We start from the raw sequence: 24,513 nt of genomic DNA on the forward strand, positions 1-24,513 counted from the left end.
CATCATTTCGTTAGTTTTCATTAACGATAATAACCTTGGTTCCTACGCAAGTATGGAAAGTATGAAATTGGATTTTATGAATTTCCAGGTGTGGAAAAATATGGAAAATGGAAACAAATGTATGGAAAAATAGTCATGTTTCCAAGACTATTACCACTGTTGTATTTTCTAAAACATAAAATTATGACTATCTAAAAAAAGAAATGGATTGATCTGTTTTTTAAAGGCTTTTGCTAGTGTGAAAGCACATACAGTAGGCTACACATCCTACAAAACATTTGGGCAGATTGACAAGTTGAATGACCCGCCTTCTGCTCTTATGCTCATCAAACCCATTTTAAGGCCCGCCCAGGTGTTGTCAAGTTTCACTGCTGCTTTGACGGACAGGTGATGTTCACACACTGTTAGTGAGCGAGATATTCAACATGCCTTGTATGATCAAAAATTGGTTTTGACTTCCTGATGAAGGCTTGAAGCCGAAACGCGTAGAAGTGTTTTTTAGGTCTAGATATGACCGTGCCATGTTAATAAACAACCCTTTCGTAGTAGTGTAGTGGTCGCTACAGTGGACCGCTGTTCAAAGGTGTTCTCTTGTATATTCATGGATTTTGTTGTTTTAGTTCCATGTCAGCCAACACAGTGGACACTTATGCATCATCCTATACACTGCAATGCATACCATTACTGTAATTTTGCTGTTCTAGATAAACCTGATCTGCAGTAACATGCTTGAGTGTAAAAAAAAATTGGCAATTTTAACCTCCGTCAGGAGGTATTGTGATCACTTTGCTTTGTGTTTGTTTGCTTGTTTGTTTGTTTGCGTGTTTGTTTGTTTGTTAGCAAGATAACTCAAAAAGTTATGGACGGATTTTCATGAAAATTTCAGGAAATGTTGATACTGGCACAAGGAAGAAATGATTACATTTTGGTGGTAACCGGGGTGGGGGGTCTGTCTTGGTGGAGGTCTGCGCTCTCCGAGTGCTTTTCTTGTTATTACTATTTTCATTCAAAAATCAACTGGTATTTGAAAACATTCTTTGCAATGACAAATACAGACGGATACGTTCAGTATCTTAAAATAAAAAAGTAATCTACTTGTACTACTACAACTACTCCTACTTCTACTACTATTTTTTTTAAAATCATTTGGAGTATAGTCTACATTTTTATAACTACATGACATCAGAATCACTTTATGGTTGTAACAATAATAGCCAAATGTGTTTAAAAAAAAATAATAATAATGAAAATAAATAAATTAAAAAGTGTCATTTATTACCTCCGCCAGGAGGTATTGAACACTGAGGTATTGATCACTTTGGTTTGTGTGTTTGCTTGCTTGTTTGTTTGTTAGTAAGATAACTCAAAAAGTTATGGATGGATTTTCATGAAATTTTCAGTAAATGTTGATACTGGCACAAGGAAGAAATGATTAGATTTTGGTGGTGATCGGGGGGGGCAGATCTGTCTTGGCAGAGGTCTGCACCTCCAAGTGCTTTTCTTGTTATTAGACTGTAATTAACAGTTGTGTTTTCTTTTTTTTTTTTTTTTTTAAACAAAAAGGTTTGTTTTTGCATATTATCTCCATGCAGGTATGTTAAAATGTCAGATTAGCAGCATTAAAAGTGTTTCTATTTCATAGTTTTCCCACTGTATATCAGTAAATATAATGCTTCTACAATGAAATGAGTGGACATTTTTGTAACTCCATAAAATATAGGTTTATAAAAAAAAATAATAATAATTTTTTTTTTTCCTCCATGCCTAAAGATTGAATAAAAACACTCAGGAAAAAAATCTTGATTAAGGTTCTCATAATTCATGCATGAAAGGGTTAATGTTTAAAGAGAGTGCCTTGGATTTTTCTTCCAGTTTGACATGCCTTGTATGACCGTTGGCAGAACTCATAATGGGTAGATGTAAATTCTCTGACGACTGGCTCATAAATCCCAAATATAAAGACAGGTTGGCTGGTTGGAATTTTTTTTACTAAGACATCTGGAAAAAGTATGGAATTTAGAAATTTCAAATGTGTAGGAACCCTGGTTTTAGATCTACTTATGTGAAAGCATAAATAGCACATAGTGAAAATACTCCAGTACATTCAAAATCATACTTGAGTGACAGTATGTAACTACTATTAGGGGAAAAAAAAGTATTTAAAGTAAATGAAATGGCTGATCAATAATATAAGGATGGTACCAGTAGTAGATAGTTGAACCACAAATAGAAATGGCTAAATCACACAGGATGGATTCTTGGTTTGTAACTGTTGCAAAGATCCGGTGGAATTTCCTGTGCAGTGCCAGTTATTTTGCTGCTGAATTTTAACCACCTTATTGAGTACGCTTTTGTGTTTGGACCTTAAGGGATCGATGCCTAGCAGACAAAAGACTGACTCAGCACAAACTCAATGAAAGATCAATAAAACACTGTCAGGAGGAATCTGCCAACGTCAAATTTGGAGTTTCTTGAGGAAAAAAGAACTGCTGCTGTCTGTTCTTGTACATGACACTATTGTCATTGTATATCACTTTGAAGAATGACGGAGTTGTATCACACGACATCAATCAAAGTGGTACTATCACGACAGGGCTGAAAATATCTGTAATCAATGCACATAGCCTTAGTCTGGGACACATTCAATAGTGATTCATGACACCAAGATGAAAAATAGTCAACAACAGGACCATGGGGAGGCGGGTTCTACAGTCCTGTTATCTGGAATACAGATAACATGGCCATCAAGGTTATAATAGTTTTGGATTTTTCATTATAGTTTAGTTTTATTTAGTTTGGACTTTTTTTTTTTCCTCTAATTCAGTTAGTTTTAATTAGTTTTTAGAGCAGGTTTGCTAGTTTTTATTAGTTTTTGTTATTTTCTAAATGCTTAGTTTTAGTTTAGTTTTAGTTTCTTTATATCTTTTCTCTTCTTCACCATCAAATTCAAATAAATCCCAGACAGGACTCTGCTGCTTTCTCCCAACTTTAGTCTCCATGTTTCCAGGTAGAATGGGGATTAGAAGACGACTCTAAACCACAAGTGACAAGAAGTGACGGACCGTTAAATATCATATGGTGCCTGAGGGAAATAAATGGATTTTATATCAATCTGACATTGACAAAGACGAAAACGAAGGGAATTTTATCCATGATTTTTATGAGTTTTAGTTAGTTTTGTAAGCACACAATACAGTTTCAGTTAGTTATCGTTTTTTTCTTTTAATTGTAGTTTTTATTTATTTCAGTTAACGAAAAATGTTTTTACAATTCTAGTTTTCGTCATTTCGTTAGTTTTCGTTAACGATAATAACGTTGATGGCCATCCCTGAAAACGACATTGTCTGTATCGGATCTGTTTTTCTAAAAGTTGTATTTATTCTAAAGTTGCATTCCATTCTATAGGCACTACTTCATTCATTCTTTCATTCATTCATTTGTTTGTTTTGAGCAGAAGAAAAAATTTAACATTTTTTGTCTACCAGCTAAAATATGCTTAGAGGTCTTATTTATGTCTTTGTGCATAAGAAATCAATATAAGTGAAACCTCAAAAGAACTTTGTGTTGGTAAATGCAAGTTATGCAAATTTACAGGATTTCAGTTCTGTTGCAACATGTTGATGGTCATATGAACTATGTTTTCAGCTCAAAAATGTCCAATTTCATCACAATTAATGGTATATTTTCATGTCACAAATGTGGCCACACCAGAAAGTACATAAAACATTAGAGTTTTCAAAAATAAGCACATATACAGGGTGGGGAAGCAAAATTTACAATATTTTGAGGTAGGGATTGGAAGACAGTGTATGACCAATTACTTTATTGAAAGTCATGAGAATTTATTTGCCACAAGAAAATGTACATAATAGAAAATGTTTTTATTTTTATGTGTCCTCCTTTCTCAATAACTGCCTTCACACGCTTCCTCAAGTGTTCCTCAAATATTCGGGTGACAACTTCTCCCATTCTTCTTTAATAGTATCTTCCAGACTTTCTCGTAATAGTTTTGCTCATAGTCATTCTCTTCTTTCCATTCTAAACAGTCTTTATGGACACTCCAACTATTTTTGAAATCTCCTTTGGTGTGACGAGTGCATTCAGCAAATCACACACTCTTTGACCTTTGCTTTCCTGATTACTCATATGGGCAAAAGTTTCTGAAAAGGTATGGATAATAGTGTTAGGTATGATTATGACATCAATATATGTTTGGTTTCAAAACAATTGACGTAGTGCCTGCTGAGAAAAAACAACTAAATGTTCATTGTAAATTTTGCTTCCCCACCCTGTATATCTATATATATTTAAGTATAAAACTGGCTACATTATGTATGTTATATTTTAACTGAATTTACCTGCAAAACAAATATTCTATTCTTTTAGATTCCCCAGTTTGTTTTACAAGATTCTATCCTACATATCACATGTTTTATTTTTACAGGTTCGATATGGAGTATGGTGCTGATCCATCGTGCTTATGTTACGCCAATACATACATTAAGAATGTCGCACGTCACTTTTTAAATCAACAGTTTTCTAATAATAAGCATTTTTATAAAGAAATAACAATTCTATATTGTTATTTAATCTTTAGTATGATGATAAACTATACAATAAATAATTCTGATCCTAGTTTTTGCACAGGGATCATTTGTGGAAACGGTGACATGGTTGCCGAGCATCAGTATGATGGGATCCGTAACAACCATGTCACATCCGTCCACTGCCACATTTTGTGTTTTTGTGTCAGCTGTTATTGTTTTAGATCCACAATACTAACATTTATGAATAAGAGGAGAATTAACAATAGTAAGTATATAAGTTTATTACTAATAAAGTACTGGTACTGACCAGAGCATCATGGGTAATGTCACATCCGTCCACCAGCAAAAGTTTTCACATACACGTGCTATTCAAAATCCAAAATTTCTGAAAATAGAGTTTTCACTGTCAAATAATATCAGTAGTCTGTGCACAAATGGATTAGCATTATTTCAACACAGTTCTATGCATTTCTTACAACTTTTTTTTTGACAAAAATGGCCACTCATTTGACCCCCTAAGTAAATTTTAGCTGCTGCAAGGAACTAATATCAGAGCAAATACATTAATAAATAAAGATGATCAAGACATAATAGCAATTGCCATGAACCCTAGTAATAACAAAATAAATTCAATATGTACTGCTCAAAATGGAGTGGGAAGAAGAAAACGTATTAAATCACACCCACATCTCACATTTCTACAACATAACACATTACTTTTGCTTCCTTAATGATATAGTTGCATCTGTTTAGAGTCCTAATAATGTAAATAACAAATAGAAAACAGATTAGGAAAACTGTGCACCCCCATACCATCAAAGATGCAAGTTACTGAAGTGAGCACTGATAACAAGCCAGATGTCCCTCCTACTCTTTCTGGATAATGCAGTGTCCATAGTTTCCAAAAAGATTGTCACATTTTCAATCAATTAATCAAATTTTATTTATATAGCGCCAAATCATAACAAAAGTTACGTCATGACACTTTACATATAGACGTGGTCGAAACCTGACTCTTAAGCCAATTTACACAAACCCAACACAGTCCTCCAGGAGTAAACACTTAATGAATGAATGCAGCCCTCATAGACCAACTGTCCAGTTTATTTCGGACAATTGTAAATGAACCAAGAAGTCCAAGAAGGTAGCAGTGTTTCTGGATTAAATTTGGATATAATTTCTTCTTTACATGAGTTTTAACCTGCATGTGTGGGCAGTGCTGTCTGGAGGTTTTCCTGAGTCCATACAGTGATTTCCATTATAGAATCATAACTGGTTTTTAATGCAGTGCTGCCTGAGGGCCTACAATCATTCCCAGTGTCCTGTTAGTTAAATTTTTACACCTTCTTTTGTGGCTGTGATGGAAATACTAGACTGTACAGGGTGGGGAAGCAAAATTTACAATATTTTGAGGCAGGGATTGAAAGACAGTGTATGACCAATTAGTTTATTGAAAGTCATGAGAATTTATTTGCCACAAGAAAATGGACATAATAGAAAATGTTTTTATTCTATGTGTCCTCCTTCTTTCTCAATAACTGCCTTCACACGCTTCCTGAAACTTGCGCAAGTGTTCCTCAAATATTCGGGTGACAACTTCTCCCATTCTTCTTTAATAGTATCTTCCAGACTTTCTCGTAATAGTTTTGCTCATAGTCATTCTCTTCTTTCCATTATAAACAGTCTTTATGGACACTCCAGCTATTTTTGAAATCTCCTTTGGTGTGACGAGTGCATTCAGCAAATCACACACTCTTTGACGTTTGCTTTCCTGATTACTCATATGGGCAAAAGTTTCTGAAAAGGTATGGATAATAGTGTTAGGTATGATTATGACATCAATATATGTTTGGTTTCAAAACAATTGACGTAGTGCCTGCTGAGAAAAAACAACTAAATGTTCATTGTAAATTTTGCTTCCCCACCCTGTACTTACATACTTTTGTAGCAGTTCCAAAATAGTTTTTTCTCTATATTTATCTTTTCTTAAGTGATTTATCACCATTTATTATGACATTGTCCTCTGTATTTTGCATTTTTTCAGTGAACATCAGCATTCTTCCTATATTTAACCCTTTCATGCATAGTGGTCACTCCAGTGGACAGTTATTCTCCAGCTGTTCTCTTGTATATTCATGGGTTTTGTTGTTTTAGTTCCATATCAGCCAACACAGCGGACACTTATGCATCATCCCATACACTGACTTTCATACCATTACTGTAACTATGCTGTTCTTGATAAACCTGATCTGCACTAACATGTTTGAGTGGAAACCAATTGCAAATTGTTATTAGACTATAATTAACAGTGTTTTTTTTAAGCAAAATGGCTTTTTTTTTTTTTTTGCATATTATCTCCATGAAGTGAATAATAATTAGTATTAGTGTTAAAATGTGAGAAAACATCTGATTAGTAGCTTTAAAAATGTTTTTTATCGCATAGTTTTCCATATCACTTTCTGATATAAGGTTTTAAATACATGTTTCTTTGCTTCAAAAATTAAATGCATGGTGTCCAGCTGAGTGGACATATTTGTAACTCCTTAAAAAAAACAAAAAGAACAAAACTCAATCCCGTTGTTTTTTTCATGCCTAAAGAGGACTAGAAACACTCAGGAAAAATATCTTGACTAAGGTTCTCATAATTCATGCATGAAAGGGTTAATTTACTGATCATGTCGATGTTCATTAAAGCTCAGATTAAAGTTGACAGTTATTATTATATAAAAAAAGAGAAAACTGAAGAAAAAATGATTTGTTCAGCAAAATCTGTCATTAACTGAACATAAACCAAGTGTGTCCATCCACTGTCATTGATCTAACTCTATGGGTTTTACTGGTGAATCAGTGTTGTAGAAGATGACGGTGTTACCACGGTAACTACGGAGTTTCTGATGTCCATGAAAAGATGATAAGCTGTATTTTACACCAGTTATTTACATGTATTGATAGGATTAATGGATCAGAAGTTTACATCAATAGATGGTTTTGGTCATTGGTGGATGTTTGGGTCTTTATGGGTTAAAATGTTTCACTATTCTCTTCCCCTCAGTAATAAGTCCCACTACCCAAACATAGATTTTGTAGAGAACCACAGTCAGGCAGAAACCCCCAAAAGCTTAAAAGTTTTGATCCAGAACTTCAGCTGTCCTTTCCCATAAGGACTGAGCAGAGCCAGACTCTCTCTGTGTCAGACAAATCATTCATCTAAGCTGTATGTAAACATCTGCTGTTTGACAATTTTCCTTTTCTGGCTAAACAGATGAGTAATCATGCACCCAGCTTCCACTAACATTATGGTATGGAATCTTTTAAAAGGAAAGTAATGACATGCAAAAACAAACTCTGTTATTTAGCTTCTTATCTCTGCATCCTGGAAAACATTCTCTAATTCCAGTTTCCTTAAATTCAGCTCAAAGTCTTAGCCTTCTTTTAGATGATGGAAAGTTCCTTGGAAACCAGACTAAATTAGTAACGGCTACATTCCACTGTTGTGTCTCCACAGTCCTGTTTAACATGCATGACACTGACAGCGATGGCACCATCACCCTGGAGGAGTACAGGAAGGTAACAACACCCACCACAACACTGGCTGGTATCTGAGTCATAGTATAGCACCTAATATACATGATGATGATGTACTATTATTTATCGGTCAGACTGACAGAGTTACAAGAGTGAAGTGTCCAATAAATAAATAAATAAATATATTGTTGAGCCACTAAATGACAGTAGTTTTTTTTTTTTTTGTTTTTTTAACATCTGGTTCAAATATAACAGTACATAAAAAAACAATCAGAAAATGTCCTAAAAGTCCAGTGATGGCTGAGAAAATTATTATTGAAAGTAATGGACACAGACAAACCTTGCATAGATATGTAGACACATCTTCAAAAAAAAACAAACAAAAAAAAAGTGGTTCCAGGCACAAACCCCGCCCCTCACATACATTGTTGCTTATTTTGGCATCGATCCAGCTGATGTCATCATGTCTATGCATGTGCTGATGTCAGCATATACAATTGCCTCTATATATGTGGCAAGTCTGAAGTAAATTGAAACAAAATTGATGTTTTTATAGACATGAAATTTTGCCCATTATAAGTAAATGGGAGAAAAAAATATGTTAAAAAAATCATAAAAAATTTTAACTTTGACCTACTTTTCCCAAAATTTAACCACATCTATTCTAGGTCACTGACAATGTATAAACTCAATTTGGTGTAAATTCAACCAACAGTATTGCTGCTACAGACATTTGAAATTTCACCCATTAAAAGTAAATGGGGAAAAAAAAGATTTTTTTTAAATTCATAAAAAAAAACAAAAAAAAAAAAAAAACAACTTTGACCTAGTTTTCCCAAAATGTAATGGGATCTATTTTGGGTCACTGACAATCTATAAACCTAATTTGGTATGAATTCAACCAATAGTTTTGCTGCTAGAGTGTTAACAATCAAACAAACAAACCGAACCAAAAACAATATCCCTTGCCTCCCCTTTTTTTTTTTTTTTTTTTTTTTTTTTTTTTTTTGGGAGGGGGGTTAAAAAGACAATATATCCATTAGACTGTAGTATTAGTAAAGCAAACTGATAACTAACACAGTACAGGGAAGTAAGGTGTATTGATTTATGGATTAATTTTTGTTTGTTGAAATGGATAGAATAAGACTGAAAAAAAATCCTGCATGTTCCACATGTTTGTTTCCTGTTGCAGTAATGTGATGCCATTGTATTTTGATTAACACTGTTAAAGTGTGAGTCATCTTCTCCTAACAGGTACAACGAGAGAAGGATAAATCATCATCCCAGAGACCTGAGTAGAATTATAATCAGGCAAAAATGATGGATATACTATACATGACGCAGGCCATATACTAAAAGAAACTACAGATTGATATTTACGGCAGTTTCCTTCGTGATTAGATTATTAAAACAGAAGGTTGAAACTGGTTTAAAGGATAGACTGTTCATAACTAGGGGATGAGGCAGAATTTATGTCAGTAAAAATATGTTTTATTCAGTAACCATAGACACAGCCTAAATTATGCATAATGTAAACCTTAACATAATCTAAACAGCTGAGTTATATATATATATATATATATATATATATATATATATATATATATATGTATGTATATATATAGTATGTATATATATATGTATGTGTATATATATATATGTATATATATATATATATATATATATATATATATGTATTGTATATATATATAGATATATATATATATATATATATATATATATATATATATATATAGGTGTATAGATATATAATATGTGTATATATATGTGTATATAGTATTATAATGTATATATGTATAATAGATATATATATAATATATTATATATAATATATATGTGTGTGTGTGTGTGTGTATATATATATATATATGTGTATGTATATATATATATATATGTGTGTATATATATATATGTGATATATATATATGTGTGTATATATAATATATATATGTGTGTATATATATATGTGTGTATATAATATATATGGGTTATTATATATGTATATGTATATATATATGTCTATGTGTATATATATGTATTGTGTATATGTATATATGTATGTGTTATATATAATGCTATGTATGTATATATGTATATAGTATGATATAGTATATATGATGATATATGTATATATGTATATATGTATATATGTATGTATATATGTATATATGTATATATATGTATATAGTATATATGTTATATATGTCATATGTATATATATGTATATGTATATATATGTATGTGTTATAATATATGTATATGTATGTGTGTATATATATATATATATATGTATATGTCTATATTATATATATATTATGTATATATATATATATGTATTATATTATCTATGTATGTATATATGTATATATATATGTATATATTATATCGTAATATATATCTATATGTATGTATATATGTACTATTATATTATGTATGTGTAATTATATTAGTATGTGTGTATATATATATGTATTATATACATATTATATATCTATGATATATATTATATCTTCTATTATATATATATGTATGTGTATATATATATATGTATGTGTATATTATATATATGTATTGTGTATATTATCTATATGTATGTGGCTAGTATAATATATATTATATGTATGTGTATATATCTCTATATGTATTATGTATGTGTATATCTATCTATAATATATATATATATATGTGTATGTATATATATATATGTGTATGTATATATATATATATATATATATATATATATATATATATATATATATATATATATATATATATATGTGTGTGTGTGTATATATATATGTAAAAAAGTTACTCCCAGTGCAAGTGTCACAAATGGAGAATGAGCTATAGAGACCAAAATCATTTCTTTTTTATACTGGAGTGTAAAATGTTTATTTCAAGCAGCAACCTTCTGGAGTTGAAGAGTAAAGAAGTGCTCAAATCTGCAGTGAGGTGAAGGTCCTCTGGGGTCTGGCTCCAAAACTGAGTCCATCTCCATAAAACCGGTTTGATCTCCATAGTTCATTTACTCCTCTGTGACGACTGGACAGGGAGATTTTTCTGTCTGTGTGAGCTCTGATTTACAGCTAGCATTAACTCGGATGCCAAGTCAAGTAATCTGAGCTCTTATTTATTGAATAAAACTTGTTTTTCTCTCTGACAGACTCTGCTGTAGTTAGACTAACAAGACTAGATGGAATGATTCTGTCATGAAGTTTACTGGAGCATAAGCACAGTAACCAGTGGAACTTAGCTGAAGCTGTCATTAATTCATGATGACTGACAGCTGCCAGGTAGATTCAGAAGAGCCGTTATTAATGTATTTGTACATTTCACAATGTTGAGATTCAAGCTAAACCGTATGTGTTAACATTTATGACCTTCGCCAGGAGGTATTGTGATCGCTTTGTGTGTTTGTTTGTTTGTTTGTTAGCAACTTTATGGGAAAACTATTCCAACCATCTTTACCAGATAGGCCAAGTAGGCCAGAGTTCAAGGTCACAGCAAGGTCACAACATCCCAAATTTTCCTATCTCTCATCATTGAGCAATTTTCTAAAATTCATTAAAAAAATTCAAAACGACTCCGATTAGCCTACAATTCGATACACCCGTAGCTTATAACAATATCTTGTGTCTGGCACAAAATTGTCCACATCCACTGTGGAATGTGGACTCTGTGGACATTTACATTTAACATTGAAAATCCCATTTACCACACATTTTTCATTATAACTCAACAAATATTGATTGGAATTGAATATAATTTGACATACACATGACTGGTACCAAGCTTCAACTTTTTCTGCTGTATGGAACAACCTCGAAACTGTTTAATTTAAAAAGAAATAGTCGATCCACACATGTACACCGTTCAGGGTGTTTGCGTTCTCTGCGTAATGATATTTGTTATTCCACTGTTTGTGGATGTAGTCTGTGTTTTTAGTAAATTCAGGCTCCACCCACTTGTTTAATTAAAACCAACATTGCGATGGCCATGTCTTACACGTTATGGCGTTAAAACTGCAGTTCAAAAACCAATGTGTGACATCACAGAGGGTTCATCCACTACTGCCTGACAGCCTCTAACAGCTAACCCTGCAACCACGCTTAAAGTTCATGTTTCCAAAGCTCTTGGTTTTTTTCTGCTGTACAGCTGGACATTTTTTTGAAAACATTCTTTTTATTGAACATTTTCAAAATGATACAGTTCAGCACAGTACATACAGGTTGTGTGATTATATATAGCAAATCCGAAACATGTCCACAGCAATGATCTCAAAAGTCCTTATTAAGTTTATTTCAAGTAGTTGTAGCCTGAGTTCCCAGATACTCCAACACTTTTCCAAACTTTGCATTAAAGACATCCTTCTGATTGTTAAAATAAAATCTGAGTCTTTCCAGAGAAATATAATCGGATATCAAAGACAATAGTTGGACATTTTTATATGAGGGTCTATTGAGACCAAGGTTATTATCGTTAACGAAAACTAGAATTGAAAAAACATTTTTTGTTAACTGAAATAAATAAAAACTGTAATTAAAAGAAAAAAACTATAACTAACTGGAACTGTATTGTGTGCTTACAAAACTAACTAAAACATATAGAAATTATGGATAAAATTCCCTTCGTTTTTGTCAATGTCGGACTGATATGAAATTGATTTATTTCGCTCGAGCAATTTTAGCTAGCGACACTTCACTGTCCGTCACTTGTGGTTCAGAGTCGTCTTCTGGTTCCCACTCTACCTGGAAACATGGAGACTAAAGTTGGGAGAAAGCAGCAGAGTCCTGTCTGGGATTTATTTGAATACGACGGCGAGGAAGATAAAAGATACGAAAAAACTAAAGCTAATACTAAAACTTAACTAAAACTAAGCATTTAGAAAAAAATCAAAAGTAATAAAAACTAGCAAACCGGATCTAAAAACTAATTAAAACTAACTGAATTAGAGAAAAAAAAGTCAAAACTAAATAAAACTAAACTACAATGAAAAATCCAAAACTATTAGAACCTTGATTGAGACTGAGTCACTTTTGGATTAAAACTTCAAGTGGCCATTAGAGGAACTGCAGCTTCTGAGATGAGCGTGTTGGATTAATTTTTCGGCTTCGTTTACAGATTCTCGTCCCTTAAACAAAGAACGAATTAAATCTAATCATCAGAGCTTACACTTGTCTAGACGACAACAGACAAATGTTCAGTCCTGTGCTGATCTTTAGGATTAGAGGATCAGATCCAAACATGCACAGGCTGCTCCTACAGATCTTCTTATTTGATTTCAGATTTAACCTCTTGTTGCCACACGAAACAGTCACATTGTGAAGCTGCTGTGGCTTTAAACACCGTTAATATTCTGTCTTTTCCAAGGTTGTGGAAGAGCTCCTGTCAAAGAGCGGCTCCATCGGGCAGGAGGCTGCCAAGGCGATAGCAGATGCTGCCATGTTGGAGGTGGCAAGCACAAATGTACCCCACATGGTAATGGGACTCAACGGCTAGAATAAATGCTCCCAGGTTTACTAATCTGCAAAAAAGTAACAGATCAATTTGTGACTTGATCATTTCAGGGCCCAGATGACTTTTATGAAGGAATCACATTTGAGCATTTTGAACAGGTGTGCACCGTTTTAAGTCACTGTTAAAAAAAAACAAAAACATACAAGTCTCTTACTTGTATAAACCAAACTGCTTTAATTCTTCTTCACAGATTTTAAAAGGCCTTGAAATGGAGTCCAGGATGCACATTCGCTTTTTGGACGTAGATGCCCCTACAATGCATTGTGGGAAATCCAAGTCTTGAAGAATGTTGCAGCAGAAACTGTTCAATGGTCCTTAAATGGAATGAAGACAAACATTTTTGATATTTTTAATGCACTAATGTTTTTGGCAGGGTACTAGACAAAGATATGTATAACTTGATTTTTTTTTTTTTTTTTTTAATATGACTTGTAATTGCTGCTTGATACAATTCCAGGGTTGGTTAGATGGAGAAGGAGGAACGTTTATTTATATACTTCACTTTTATACCTTTGGCGTCTGACATATTTAGTCTAAAACGTAGTATCACACATTTCAAAGATATATTTTCAGTCTTCTGGTAGATTTCTGCTCACTTTTATCAAACTAAAAGACTACCTCTGTGGTTTCCTCCTTTCTATGAGTTATTTTTACACCTATTTTTTAGTTTATTTTTTGTTAGGAGTCTTAGATATTGACGTCGAGGCCACCCATGTGGAGTAGTTGCTCTGGTATTCACGAGTCATGTGATGTGGCTAACATCCAAAACATGAGCCTGCAGACGCATGCCATTCTACTGCAGCTCCACAACAGATACAGGTTTAATTTGTCCCCCAGAGACTCTACGTAAACCAACCACTGGAGCTTTACCAAGAAAAATGCCAATACTATTTTTGAACACGAGGCATACTTTCCCAAAGATGAATTATTGTAAACTTTGCACTTCAATAAAATGAACAAAATAAATTTAATATAATGAAAAATGTGCTTAAGATGTTTGTTTTGCTTTTTTTTTAATAGATGGGTGCTAGTATCAAACTGGTCTATATGGGGGCTAAAAATTCCACCAGATGTAGACTAATGTTATAAAGTAAGTTTGGAAGCACTTTGGGTCTATTTAAAAAATATTTACTGAGATAAAAGAGAAACTGTTTTTCAGATAGAACACTTTTCTATTTTTCTATACAAAAATCTGCATGTAACATGGTAAAAAGGACACGAAAATTACGCGCTACTATTTTTACAAATCTCTTTTTATTCTCTCACAGGTACATTTTGGGAATCGAACCACTTATGCAAGGCAGAGCGTTTCACAAAAATGACCGCTGTTGCAAAATCACTCACGATTTGTTTGTGTTTAACTGGGCAGGTTCTGTACGTAATGTGAGTGGACATGATGAGTTACACACGAAACCTGAAATGAGACTGAGATTCATGAAAAACCTGCATGTCTGGATTAGAAAAACCACTGCGATCATCAAATTTAACACAATGTCTTTATTTATAGCGCTATATTACACCATTTACAGCCATGGTTTCCAGATCAAATGCACTGACACCTAGGTAGCTTTTCATGTCCCAATTTTGGTCCTATTTTGGCCTGATATTTGATTAAAAATGCATTAATTTTGGGATGGCTCAGAGCAAAGGTATAATTTTTTTTGCATTTATCTGAGGTCATCATTAGGTACATCCTGGGGGGAAATATGTCTAAATTTTTCTTTTATTATTGGGTCTAAAAAGCTGGAAAAGTGCCAGACACCAAAAAGAACCTAGTGTCATGGGTGCCTACCCATATGAATAAATGATGTCATTTAATAAATGAGGTAGGAATATGACATTTTAATTTTTGTGATCATGTACAGTAGCAATGATTCACATACTTGAATTAAAAATTTACATATACATTGTTTTACAAAGCAAAAACAATCCTCTCATTCTACAATTTAAATAACTTGAAACACTTACGCTGCTGTTAAATATAATACAAATTTCCAAATACCTTGATTTAGCTGAAAGACTAAAAGAAAATAATGCAAAATTAAACAGTTTGGAGAATCCAAATGATCATTGCTAAAAGTTTGACAAACACATTGTTGATGTCAGTGTGATGGGTGGGAACCTGACAGCCTGTCGTAGGGCACCGCCAGGCTAATGTTGTAGTTGTAGCCGTAGTTTTCGGTGTAGTCGGACCTGCAGATGGGCAGGATGTGGTCCTCGGAGGTGACGTCCTCAGAGAAGTCGTAATGACAGATGACTCCTCGATGTCTGAAGTAGAGAAACAGAGTGTTAATTTAACGTTTTAACTCAAAAGCTGCAATAAATCACTTGTTTTTTCTAATAAGACGGGTTATAACCATTACAATTGTGTACAATTGTGTTGTGAAAGTGGTTCTGTTGATGTTCTGTATTGTTCAGACTGGTAGAAACAGTTTGCACCACGATGTCGGAACTACTCATCAATCATCTGAGAGATGATTAAAACCCACACAGAACATTAATAACAGTAGCGTCAAACTCATTTTAGTTCAGGGGCCACATTCAACCCAATATGATCTGAAGTGGGCCAGACCAGTAAAATAAAAACAGTCACAAAAAAAAGTCAAATTTCATTGTGAAAATGTAAGAAAACTAAAATGTTTAAGAAAAAGTGGAATTTCAACACCTCATTTATCATAACACTTATAGATCACACTGGATCTACAAACACACTAAACATTTAGTAACAGGCTGTATATTACCTGTTCATATTTGTTCAGATTATTCACTTTTTTTGTGAAAGGATAGTTTGTAAATGTAAACATTTACACATCATTGTACTTTTTTACACTAAAGCAAAGAGAAAAATTTGGACTTGTCATTATTTATTGGTAATTGGTTATCGGTCTCAGTCTCAGACATGACCACATCAGGTCTGATACAAAGAGACTTTAAAATATCCAAGCACCTTATGTACTTGGACTACACCTACTTTTCGAACCAACGTAGATCACTGAAATAACTGACACTTACATCACTGATTCACTTTAGATCACTGCTACACTTTATTTTTCACTGTTTCACTTTATATCACTGCCCTGAAATGTGTAAATACATCCAGAAGTCTTTATTTACAGTATTGTACAGGAAGCTCTTGTAGCGGTAGTTCTTTAGTTATTTAGCAAGCATCTTTTAGAGTATATATGCTAACCTTTATCTATCTATCTATCTATCTATCTATCTATCTATCTATCTATCTATCTATCTATCTATCTATCTATCTATCTATCTATCTATCTATCTATCTATCTATCTATCTATCTATCTATCTTGCTGTTTATTTGACTGTTGTTTACTCCAACTGACTCTGTAAAGCCCTTTGAGATAACCTTGTTGTGATATTGGGCTATACAAATAAAGTTGAATTGAATTGAAAATTGAATTGAATCTATCTATCTATCTATCTATCTATCTATCTATCTATCTATCTATCTATCTATCTGTCTGTCTGTCTGTCTGTCTGTCTGTCTGTCTGTCTGTCTGTCTGTCTATCTGTCTATCTATCTATCTATCTATCTATCTATCTATCTATCTATCTATCTATCTATCTATCTATCTATCTATCTATCATAGTATTTTACTGATCTGATCCACTTTAGATCATGTTGGTCTGTATATGGAACCTGAACTAAAATGATTTAAAATAATTGATTGTTAATATCTTCAGTTTAATTTTTGCATTTTACAAATTCATCCCAGAGACCAGATTGGACCCTTTGGCTGCCCGAATTTGGCCCACAGGCCGTATGTTTGACTCCTGTGATTTATAGAGTTAGTAAATGACTCAAAATTATCTCTATCTCATCTGTTTTTGGATTAATTCACTGTAGGAAAAATACTATTTATCCTAAGTACCAAGATGCATTTTAATCCTGCTCTGATTTTCTGAATTTCTTAACTCCAGTGATGACCAGTGGGCGTCCAGATATGACATCCAGTTGACGATCGCTGCTCTAAAGTAATAACTTTAACTGAGCAACACCTGATGACAGCAGTCATAAACGTTCATGAGGACTCCCTTGTGTTTATGATCAGTGTTTATCTACGTCCAAACCAGCTCCTTTAACTATAAATACACTGTGCTTTAGACACTAGCTTTGGTTTAACAAGTTCTTATTCCAACCAAAGCGACGATGTTTTACCATTTACAAACATAGCATGGCTGAATTTTCTACATCCTTTTTTTTTTTTTTTTTTACAAGCTTGTTGTGAGATGTGAGCGACAGATGAAGAGAAGAGGTTCAGGTTTTTTAAAGAAGCGGGAGAGTGGGAGGGAGATGGGTGACCTGCGGTGAGCGGTAAGGTCATCGTCTGTGATGCACGCCCCCCGCGGCGACTTGTCATTGGGGATGTTGGCCGTTACGAGGGTGCTGGTGTTGAAGCGTACGCGCCTGACGGGGTGCCTGCAGCGGAATCAGATAACACACATCACCTTCAGTCTCAAACACAAGGAAAAGCTGCTCACACATTTCTTATTCCGTACATCAGTCTTGTTATCTACAAAGCAATGTGTCAAGATGATATTTAATGCAACAGAAACTATATTGTCATAAATATCATGGTTGTATCGCACAGCCCTGTCTTAAAGGGGTCATATTTTGCTAAACACACTTTTATTAGTCTTTGGTTCATTTATTTGTGTATTTGTGGACGATAATAGTTAAAAAAAGTTTGAATTTGAACCCTCCAGGTGCTGCAAATCTATCTTTATATTCATTTTGGCAAAAATCGAGTGTTATAATTCCTGCTTAATTTGTTACGTTTTATAACTAGTTATGTCACGACATTTGCCCATATAAGGTCAAAACTTCCGATGAGCATTTCTCTGAGTACAACATAATTGTTTGTCAGCAGCAGCGGTTGTAGTAAAAACTGAAAATATGACCAAAGTTCGAGTCGATTACCTAAAATGTTCAGTTGTTGGTTGTATTAATGAACACAAGTGGCTGAACGGGACAGAAAGCACAGTCAACAACCTGGAGGGGGCTGGGCAGGAAGTGGCTCATTTGCATTTAAAGGGCCGGCGCTCAAAACGACCTTTCTGGTGTCATTACTCAGAAACAGGGTTGAAAATGGGCCTGTGGAGTTGAATTAATGAAGAATTCAGACCCAAGCATAGCATTTACAGTTTATGTAGACCACAGGGAAATGTTTTAAAATGCATAATTCCATTTTAAAAAAAGCAAAATATCACACCTTGAAGTTAAAAAGAGGAGTGAGGTTCTTGGAAACATGTGAAGGGCAAAGAAAATACACTGGATGGGAGCACATGCAAACAGAAAATAAGAGGACCTAGAACTGAACCCTGTGAGATCCCACATTATCTGTTTGCAGGTGTGGAGCATGGTCCACTTACAGTCATGCATCACTTCAGTTCATACTTAGTGGTGTGTTGACATAAATTGTTACTTGTAGTAGCTAAAGTGGGAATTAATATTAGTTAGCTAATATGCTAACGCTAGCTAGCACCAAACTTTGTCATCATCACATGCAAAGTGGTAGAATGACAACTGAATGTGTTTGACGAACTCAGGGGCACAATACTGCAGCAGATAAAATACAGTCCATGCAACCCAATTTTTTTTTAACAATTAAAAATTCAAAATCTTAGAAACAACTTGACAGAGACTTTCAGATTTAGCTCAAATGTGCATTTAGACTCAAATATGGACGGATTACATTTTGGTGGCTTTTTCCATTTAAAAAAAAACTAAATATCACTCCTTTAAGAGTAAATTTTTCCCCATCTTGTTGAAAAAGAAACTAGCTCACACTCAAAATTAACAAAATAACCACTAAGCATCAATGACTGATGATCTAACCATCAACTAATAAGCTCATTTTTATCAACAAAGGAAAGTTTTTGGTCCTATTGTCCAGTCATAATTAATTTTAAGACTAATTATACACGGTGACACTAATTCTGCTGAAAACAAACAAAAAACTGCAAAAAATACCACAATCATCAGTCAAAAAGTGACAAAACCTTAAAACTGCACATGTATCTCACTTTTCTGACATTTCATGCTTCTTTTTATGGCCTGGAAGGACAGAAAATCCCACCTGTTGTGCATCTCCCACAGCTTAGTTCCCATCCTCATCTCCCACACACACACCAGGCCTTCACCTCCGCCGCTCACAATCTTCCAATCATCTGCCTGCACTGAGGTGACGCCCAGGTGGTGGGCGTACAGGGACGCTACGGAGAAGCCGGTCCGGAGGTCAAACACCCTCACCCTGAAAAACAGGACGAAACAGCATCTCTATTAGCAACAAAAAACCTTTCAAAGTTGATTGGATGAATCAGTATCTCTTATATCATCACTGTTGGTTAGAGGATAACTGCAGCAAAAAACCCAAGTGAGAACAACAGTATCAGTCATTTTCAATTTCCACGGAGGTTTAAGATTTCACTTCCTGATAAAAGGGGCGGAGAACTCATGCTCGACCACAGAGGAGACAGTATGTGAAAGAGCACATTCACAGACAGACAAAAGGACGTTATTCTTCTCACTGCTGAACACGACTGTTCAATCCAGCCTCTTGGAGGAACTGACTAATGAAAGGCACATGTGAGGGGAAGCTTTAGTTCCTGTTTTATTTATTCACCCAATTAGCTAAACTTGTTATTCCCTGTTATTGACATTTACCAACACTTTTACTGGAGTTAAATAATAGATAAACTGAGAATAACATTCATTAATTGCCTGGTTTCTACTGCACTGAGGTGAAATGTTTGCTTCAGGATGACATCTGTGAGTGTGACATTTATCTTGTTGCTTTTTGGCAGTTCAAGACTGTTATGTCGTAGAAGTAATATGACTTTAATGCAACTTTAATTCCTCCAGGTCACAGTCTGTACTGCTCATGGATATTAAGACTGTCAGACCAAGTGGAAACAGGGAGGAAACTTAGTCATTTAGTCACTTACAAACTTTAAAAGAGCGATATTTTGCTTTTTTTTTTTGCTTTTTTTAAATTCTTTGTTTATTTGGAAAAGCATTTGTTACAAAACTTCCCTTACGAGTATCATTTAGTCACTTACAGACTTTAAAAGAGTGATATTTTGCTTTTTTTTTTTTTTTAGTTCTTTGTTTATTTGGAGAAGCATTTGTTACAAAACTTCCCTTATGGGTACAATTCCATTCCTACACGTCAAATGGAAAAATGCTAATCCAAGATAATTTGTCATATATAGAACAAATAAAATAAAATAAATGAAGAAAGAAAAGTGGGCTGGAGGAGAGGGCTTGCTCCACTACTTCATCAATAAAATAAGACACTTTAAGGTGTGTATGTTTACATTAATCTAAACACATGTTTCACACATAAAAGTCAATGTATTCATTTGACATCCATTACAAATTTAATATAGTTTGTCCATTCTGACCAAACAGTGAAAAAAGATTCCTTTTGACCCTTAGGATAAAATGTCAACTTCTCCAGAATGTAAATGTCCTGTACGATGTTGATCCAGTCTTCCGTTGCGGGTGCTTCAGGCTTTAACCATTTTCTAGTGATGGTCTTTTTACTTGCTGCCAAAAGCATTAACAACAGTTTTTTATCTTTCAGATTCCAGTCCTCACATGAAATATCTCCTAAGTATAGGGCTTCACATTTATAAGGATTTTTTTCAGTAAAAATGTTATTTAAATGTTCACACAGCATGTTCCCAAAATGGTTTGATCACTGGACAACTCCAAAAAATGATAGTGATTGGCGTTAATTGTCCCACAGAGTCTCCAACAGGTGTCTCCACTGCCCTGATGTATTTTCTGGGCAGGAGTTACAAAATATCTAACAATACTTTTCCAACAGAATTCCCTCTAATTGTTGGAGCTTGAGGTCATCCATTGTAGTTTGAGGATATTTTGCTTTTTTTTAATGGAATTATGCATTTTAAAACATTTCCCTGTGGTCTACATAAACTGTAAATGCTATGCTTGGGTCTGAATTCTTCATTAATTCAACTCCACAGGTCCATCTTCAACCCTATTTCTGAGTAATGACACCAGAAAGGTCATTTTGAGCACTGGCCCTTTAAATGCACATGAGCCACTTCCTGCCCAGCCCCCTCCAGGTTGTTGACTGTGCTTTCTGTCCCGTTCAGCCACTTGTGTTCATTAATACAACCAACAACTGAACATTTTAGGTAATCGACTCGAACTTTGGTCATATTTTCAGTTTTTACTACAACCGCTGCTGCTGACAAACAATTATGGCGAACTAGGAGAAATGTTCATCACAAGTCTTGACCTTATATGTGCAAATGTCATGAAATGTAACAAATTAAGCAGGAATTATAACAGGTTGTAGAAATCCACTCGATTTTTGCCAAAATTAAAATAAAGATAGCTTTGCAGCACCTGGAGGGTTCAAATTCAAACTTTTGGGACTATTAGGGTCCCCAAATACACAAATAAATGAACCAAAGACTAAAAAAAGTAGGTTTAGCAACAAAGGACACGGTTAAAAAAAACCTCAACTTCAGTTTTTCTGATATCGTGCAGCCCTACTGCAAACAACAGTAAAAACAAAAAGCAACAAGGAAAACGATGTGGAAAAAAAGCCAAAATTATCTATTGTTATAGTGAGTCAGTCTCACTCACTGCTCTGTGTGTTACCCCCCCATTCCACAGGTGGCAGGGGATGCACTGAGCATGCTCAGATGTCTATAGAAGGAACAAGGTCTATTCTACAGGGTGAGTCAGAAAAAACGCTCTTTCCATTTAAAGAAATTGTACTGCTAAAACGGAAACACTGATTTTTCTTTTGACCATACAGTCATATTGATGTGGTTATTGAGCATGTATGGTGATGTAGTCATAGATTTATTGCATTGCATAAGAGAGAGAAGGTCCATTGTTTATTGGGCACTGAAATACCTGCCAACACAATGTATGCCACAGTGAACAAACTTGAAATTGACAACAATTACAGGAGTCGGGGCTTTGCTTTCACACTCAGGACATAGGCCTACATGACAGTGACCAGGGAGTTTTCATCATGGCAAGACCACAGTTTACGGATGTGCAGAGAGCTTTCATGGTGACAAAATTCTGCGAAACTGGTAGCGTCCAAGAAACCATCCGGCAGTTGACTTGACCCCCCTTGATTTGTTCTTGTGGGGGTATCTTAAAAACCGTGTGTATCAGACTGTTCCACAAACTCTTCAGGAACTCCGAAATCGCATCACGGCTGAAATCCAAGCCCTACGACGAACACGAATGGCGAGAAGAGCTGTGTTAGAGATGCGACAACGAGCACAGATTTGCATCAATCTGAATGGTAGCCAGGTTGAAGGTCGTGCCGGATGACTTCGTTGAGACAAAACATTTTGATGGCGAGTAAACATGCTGTAATGGTTGACAATTTCAATTTCATTCATGGTGGCATAAACTGTGTTGGCAGATATTTCGGTGCACAATAAACAATGGACATTCCCTCTGTTATGCTATGCCATAAATCAATGGTTCAATCGCCAGACATGCTCAATAACCACATCAATATGACTGTATGATCAAAAGAAAAATAAGCATTTCCATTTCAGTGGTACAATTTCTTTAAATGAAAAGAGCGTTTTTTTTCTGACTCACCCTGTACTAGTGCATTTTGAAAATTTTCCTAGTGAGCAAACAGTTGCATTTTTCTGAATATTTAAATAAATCGTACATTCAGAATGCTCACCACAGACACATCAGGGGTTAAAGAGTTAAATAAATGTATGAATCAGTGCATAAGTCGCAGTACATTATGCTTTACTAACAGAAACATTTACAAAACCATAACATAAACCACAACCATAACAAAATCATAAAGTGCATGGATGTCACACAAACAAGTTTCACTAGAATCATTCCAGTACTGACCGGTTAATGAAATCATATCAAGTTTTGTGTATGCTTCTTCATGTATTTCTTATCTTATGTGACTTTGAGCATACTTTAAAATTCGACTATGAGAGATACTTTTTTCCATACTTTATTGAAACTTTCACACAAAATTCCAGACTTTTCAAAGTCTGGAAAACAGCGATTCCAAATTCCATATTTCTTAAGATTTTCAAGCACCCTGTAAAACTTCAACAACCTAACATATAAGAAGTGTTCCAAAGAGGGATGTAACCATATGAAAATTTCATATCACGGTTATTGTGACCAAAATTATCACAGTTATCATTATTATCACTGTATTATTGAAATTGTGCTTAAAATGTTCAAAAAGTACTTATGCACACACTGAAATAATTTAACCAAGTTGTATTAAAAAAAAAAAAAAAATAATAATAATAATAATAATTGGCACAATGTACTTTCTGTTGGCAGAAACATTCAAATATTAACCCTTAGTGGTCTGAGCCTATTTTGTCCGTTTTTCAGTACTTTTGAGTTTGCCTGTATATACTATATAAACAAATGTTTACTATACCCATGTTTGGTATCTTTTTTTTCAGCACAACTTCATCTATCTCATCTGCCTATTATTTTTTCACTTTAATCTACTATAAAAACATGAAAGGCCAAAAAACACAAAAAATATATAAAATCTGATTTGAAAAATGTATATACTTCATTGCATAAATAACACAAAGATGCTTAACGAACCTTTTCAAAGACTTTAAAAGTGAATATTGGTTCCAAATATTAGGTATATAAAATTAAAATTCTAATAAATTAAAATTATACTCATATATTTGACATAAAAGCAGATCTTTACATAGGTTTTTTTTTCCCCTAAAAGTGCGATAATCAAACATGGTTATAATGATAATTAGAATTTAAACGGTAATACTAACCGTCTGCAATTTTACCGCGGTTTATCGTTATACCGGTAATCGTTACATCCCTAGTTCCAAATTGATTAA

The 24,513-nt window shown here is 34.1% G+C and overlaps 2 protein-coding genes across 2 annotated transcripts in view; one reads left to right on the forward strand and one right to left on the reverse strand.

Moving 5' to 3' along the window:
* tesca (tescalcin a) overlaps nt 1-14,597 on the forward strand; it is a 29,581-nt gene extending 14,984 nt beyond the window's left edge. Inside the window, exons 5-8 of the mRNA XM_030143829.1 lie at nt 8,053-8,114; nt 13,464-13,571; nt 13,661-13,708; nt 13,801-14,597. Coding sequence (XP_029999689.1) covers nt 8,053-8,114; nt 13,464-13,571; nt 13,661-13,708; nt 13,801-13,893 — 311 coding nt within the window. The 3' untranslated portion in view covers nt 13,894-14,597. The remainder of the gene's footprint in view (nt 1-8,052; nt 8,115-13,463; nt 13,572-13,660; nt 13,709-13,800) is intronic.
* An 810-nt stretch (nt 14,598-15,407) lies between these two features.
* The window catches only part of fbxw8 (F-box and WD repeat domain containing 8), a 60,626-nt gene continuing 51,520 nt past the window's right edge, over nt 15,408-24,513 (reverse strand). The window contains exons 9-11 of the mRNA XM_030144353.1: nt 19,713-19,886; nt 17,936-18,052; nt 15,408-15,878 (exon numbers count right to left, since the gene is read on the reverse strand). Coding sequence (XP_030000213.1) covers nt 15,713-15,878; nt 17,936-18,052; nt 19,713-19,886 — 457 coding nt within the window. The 3' untranslated portion in view covers nt 15,408-15,712. The remainder of the gene's footprint in view (nt 15,879-17,935; nt 18,053-19,712; nt 19,887-24,513) is intronic.

This window comes from Sphaeramia orbicularis, chromosome 9, assembly GCF_902148855.1.
Source record: "Sphaeramia orbicularis chromosome 9, fSphaOr1.1, whole genome shotgun sequence".
NCBI lineage: Eukaryota > Metazoa > Chordata > Actinopteri > Kurtiformes > Apogonidae > Sphaeramia > Sphaeramia orbicularis.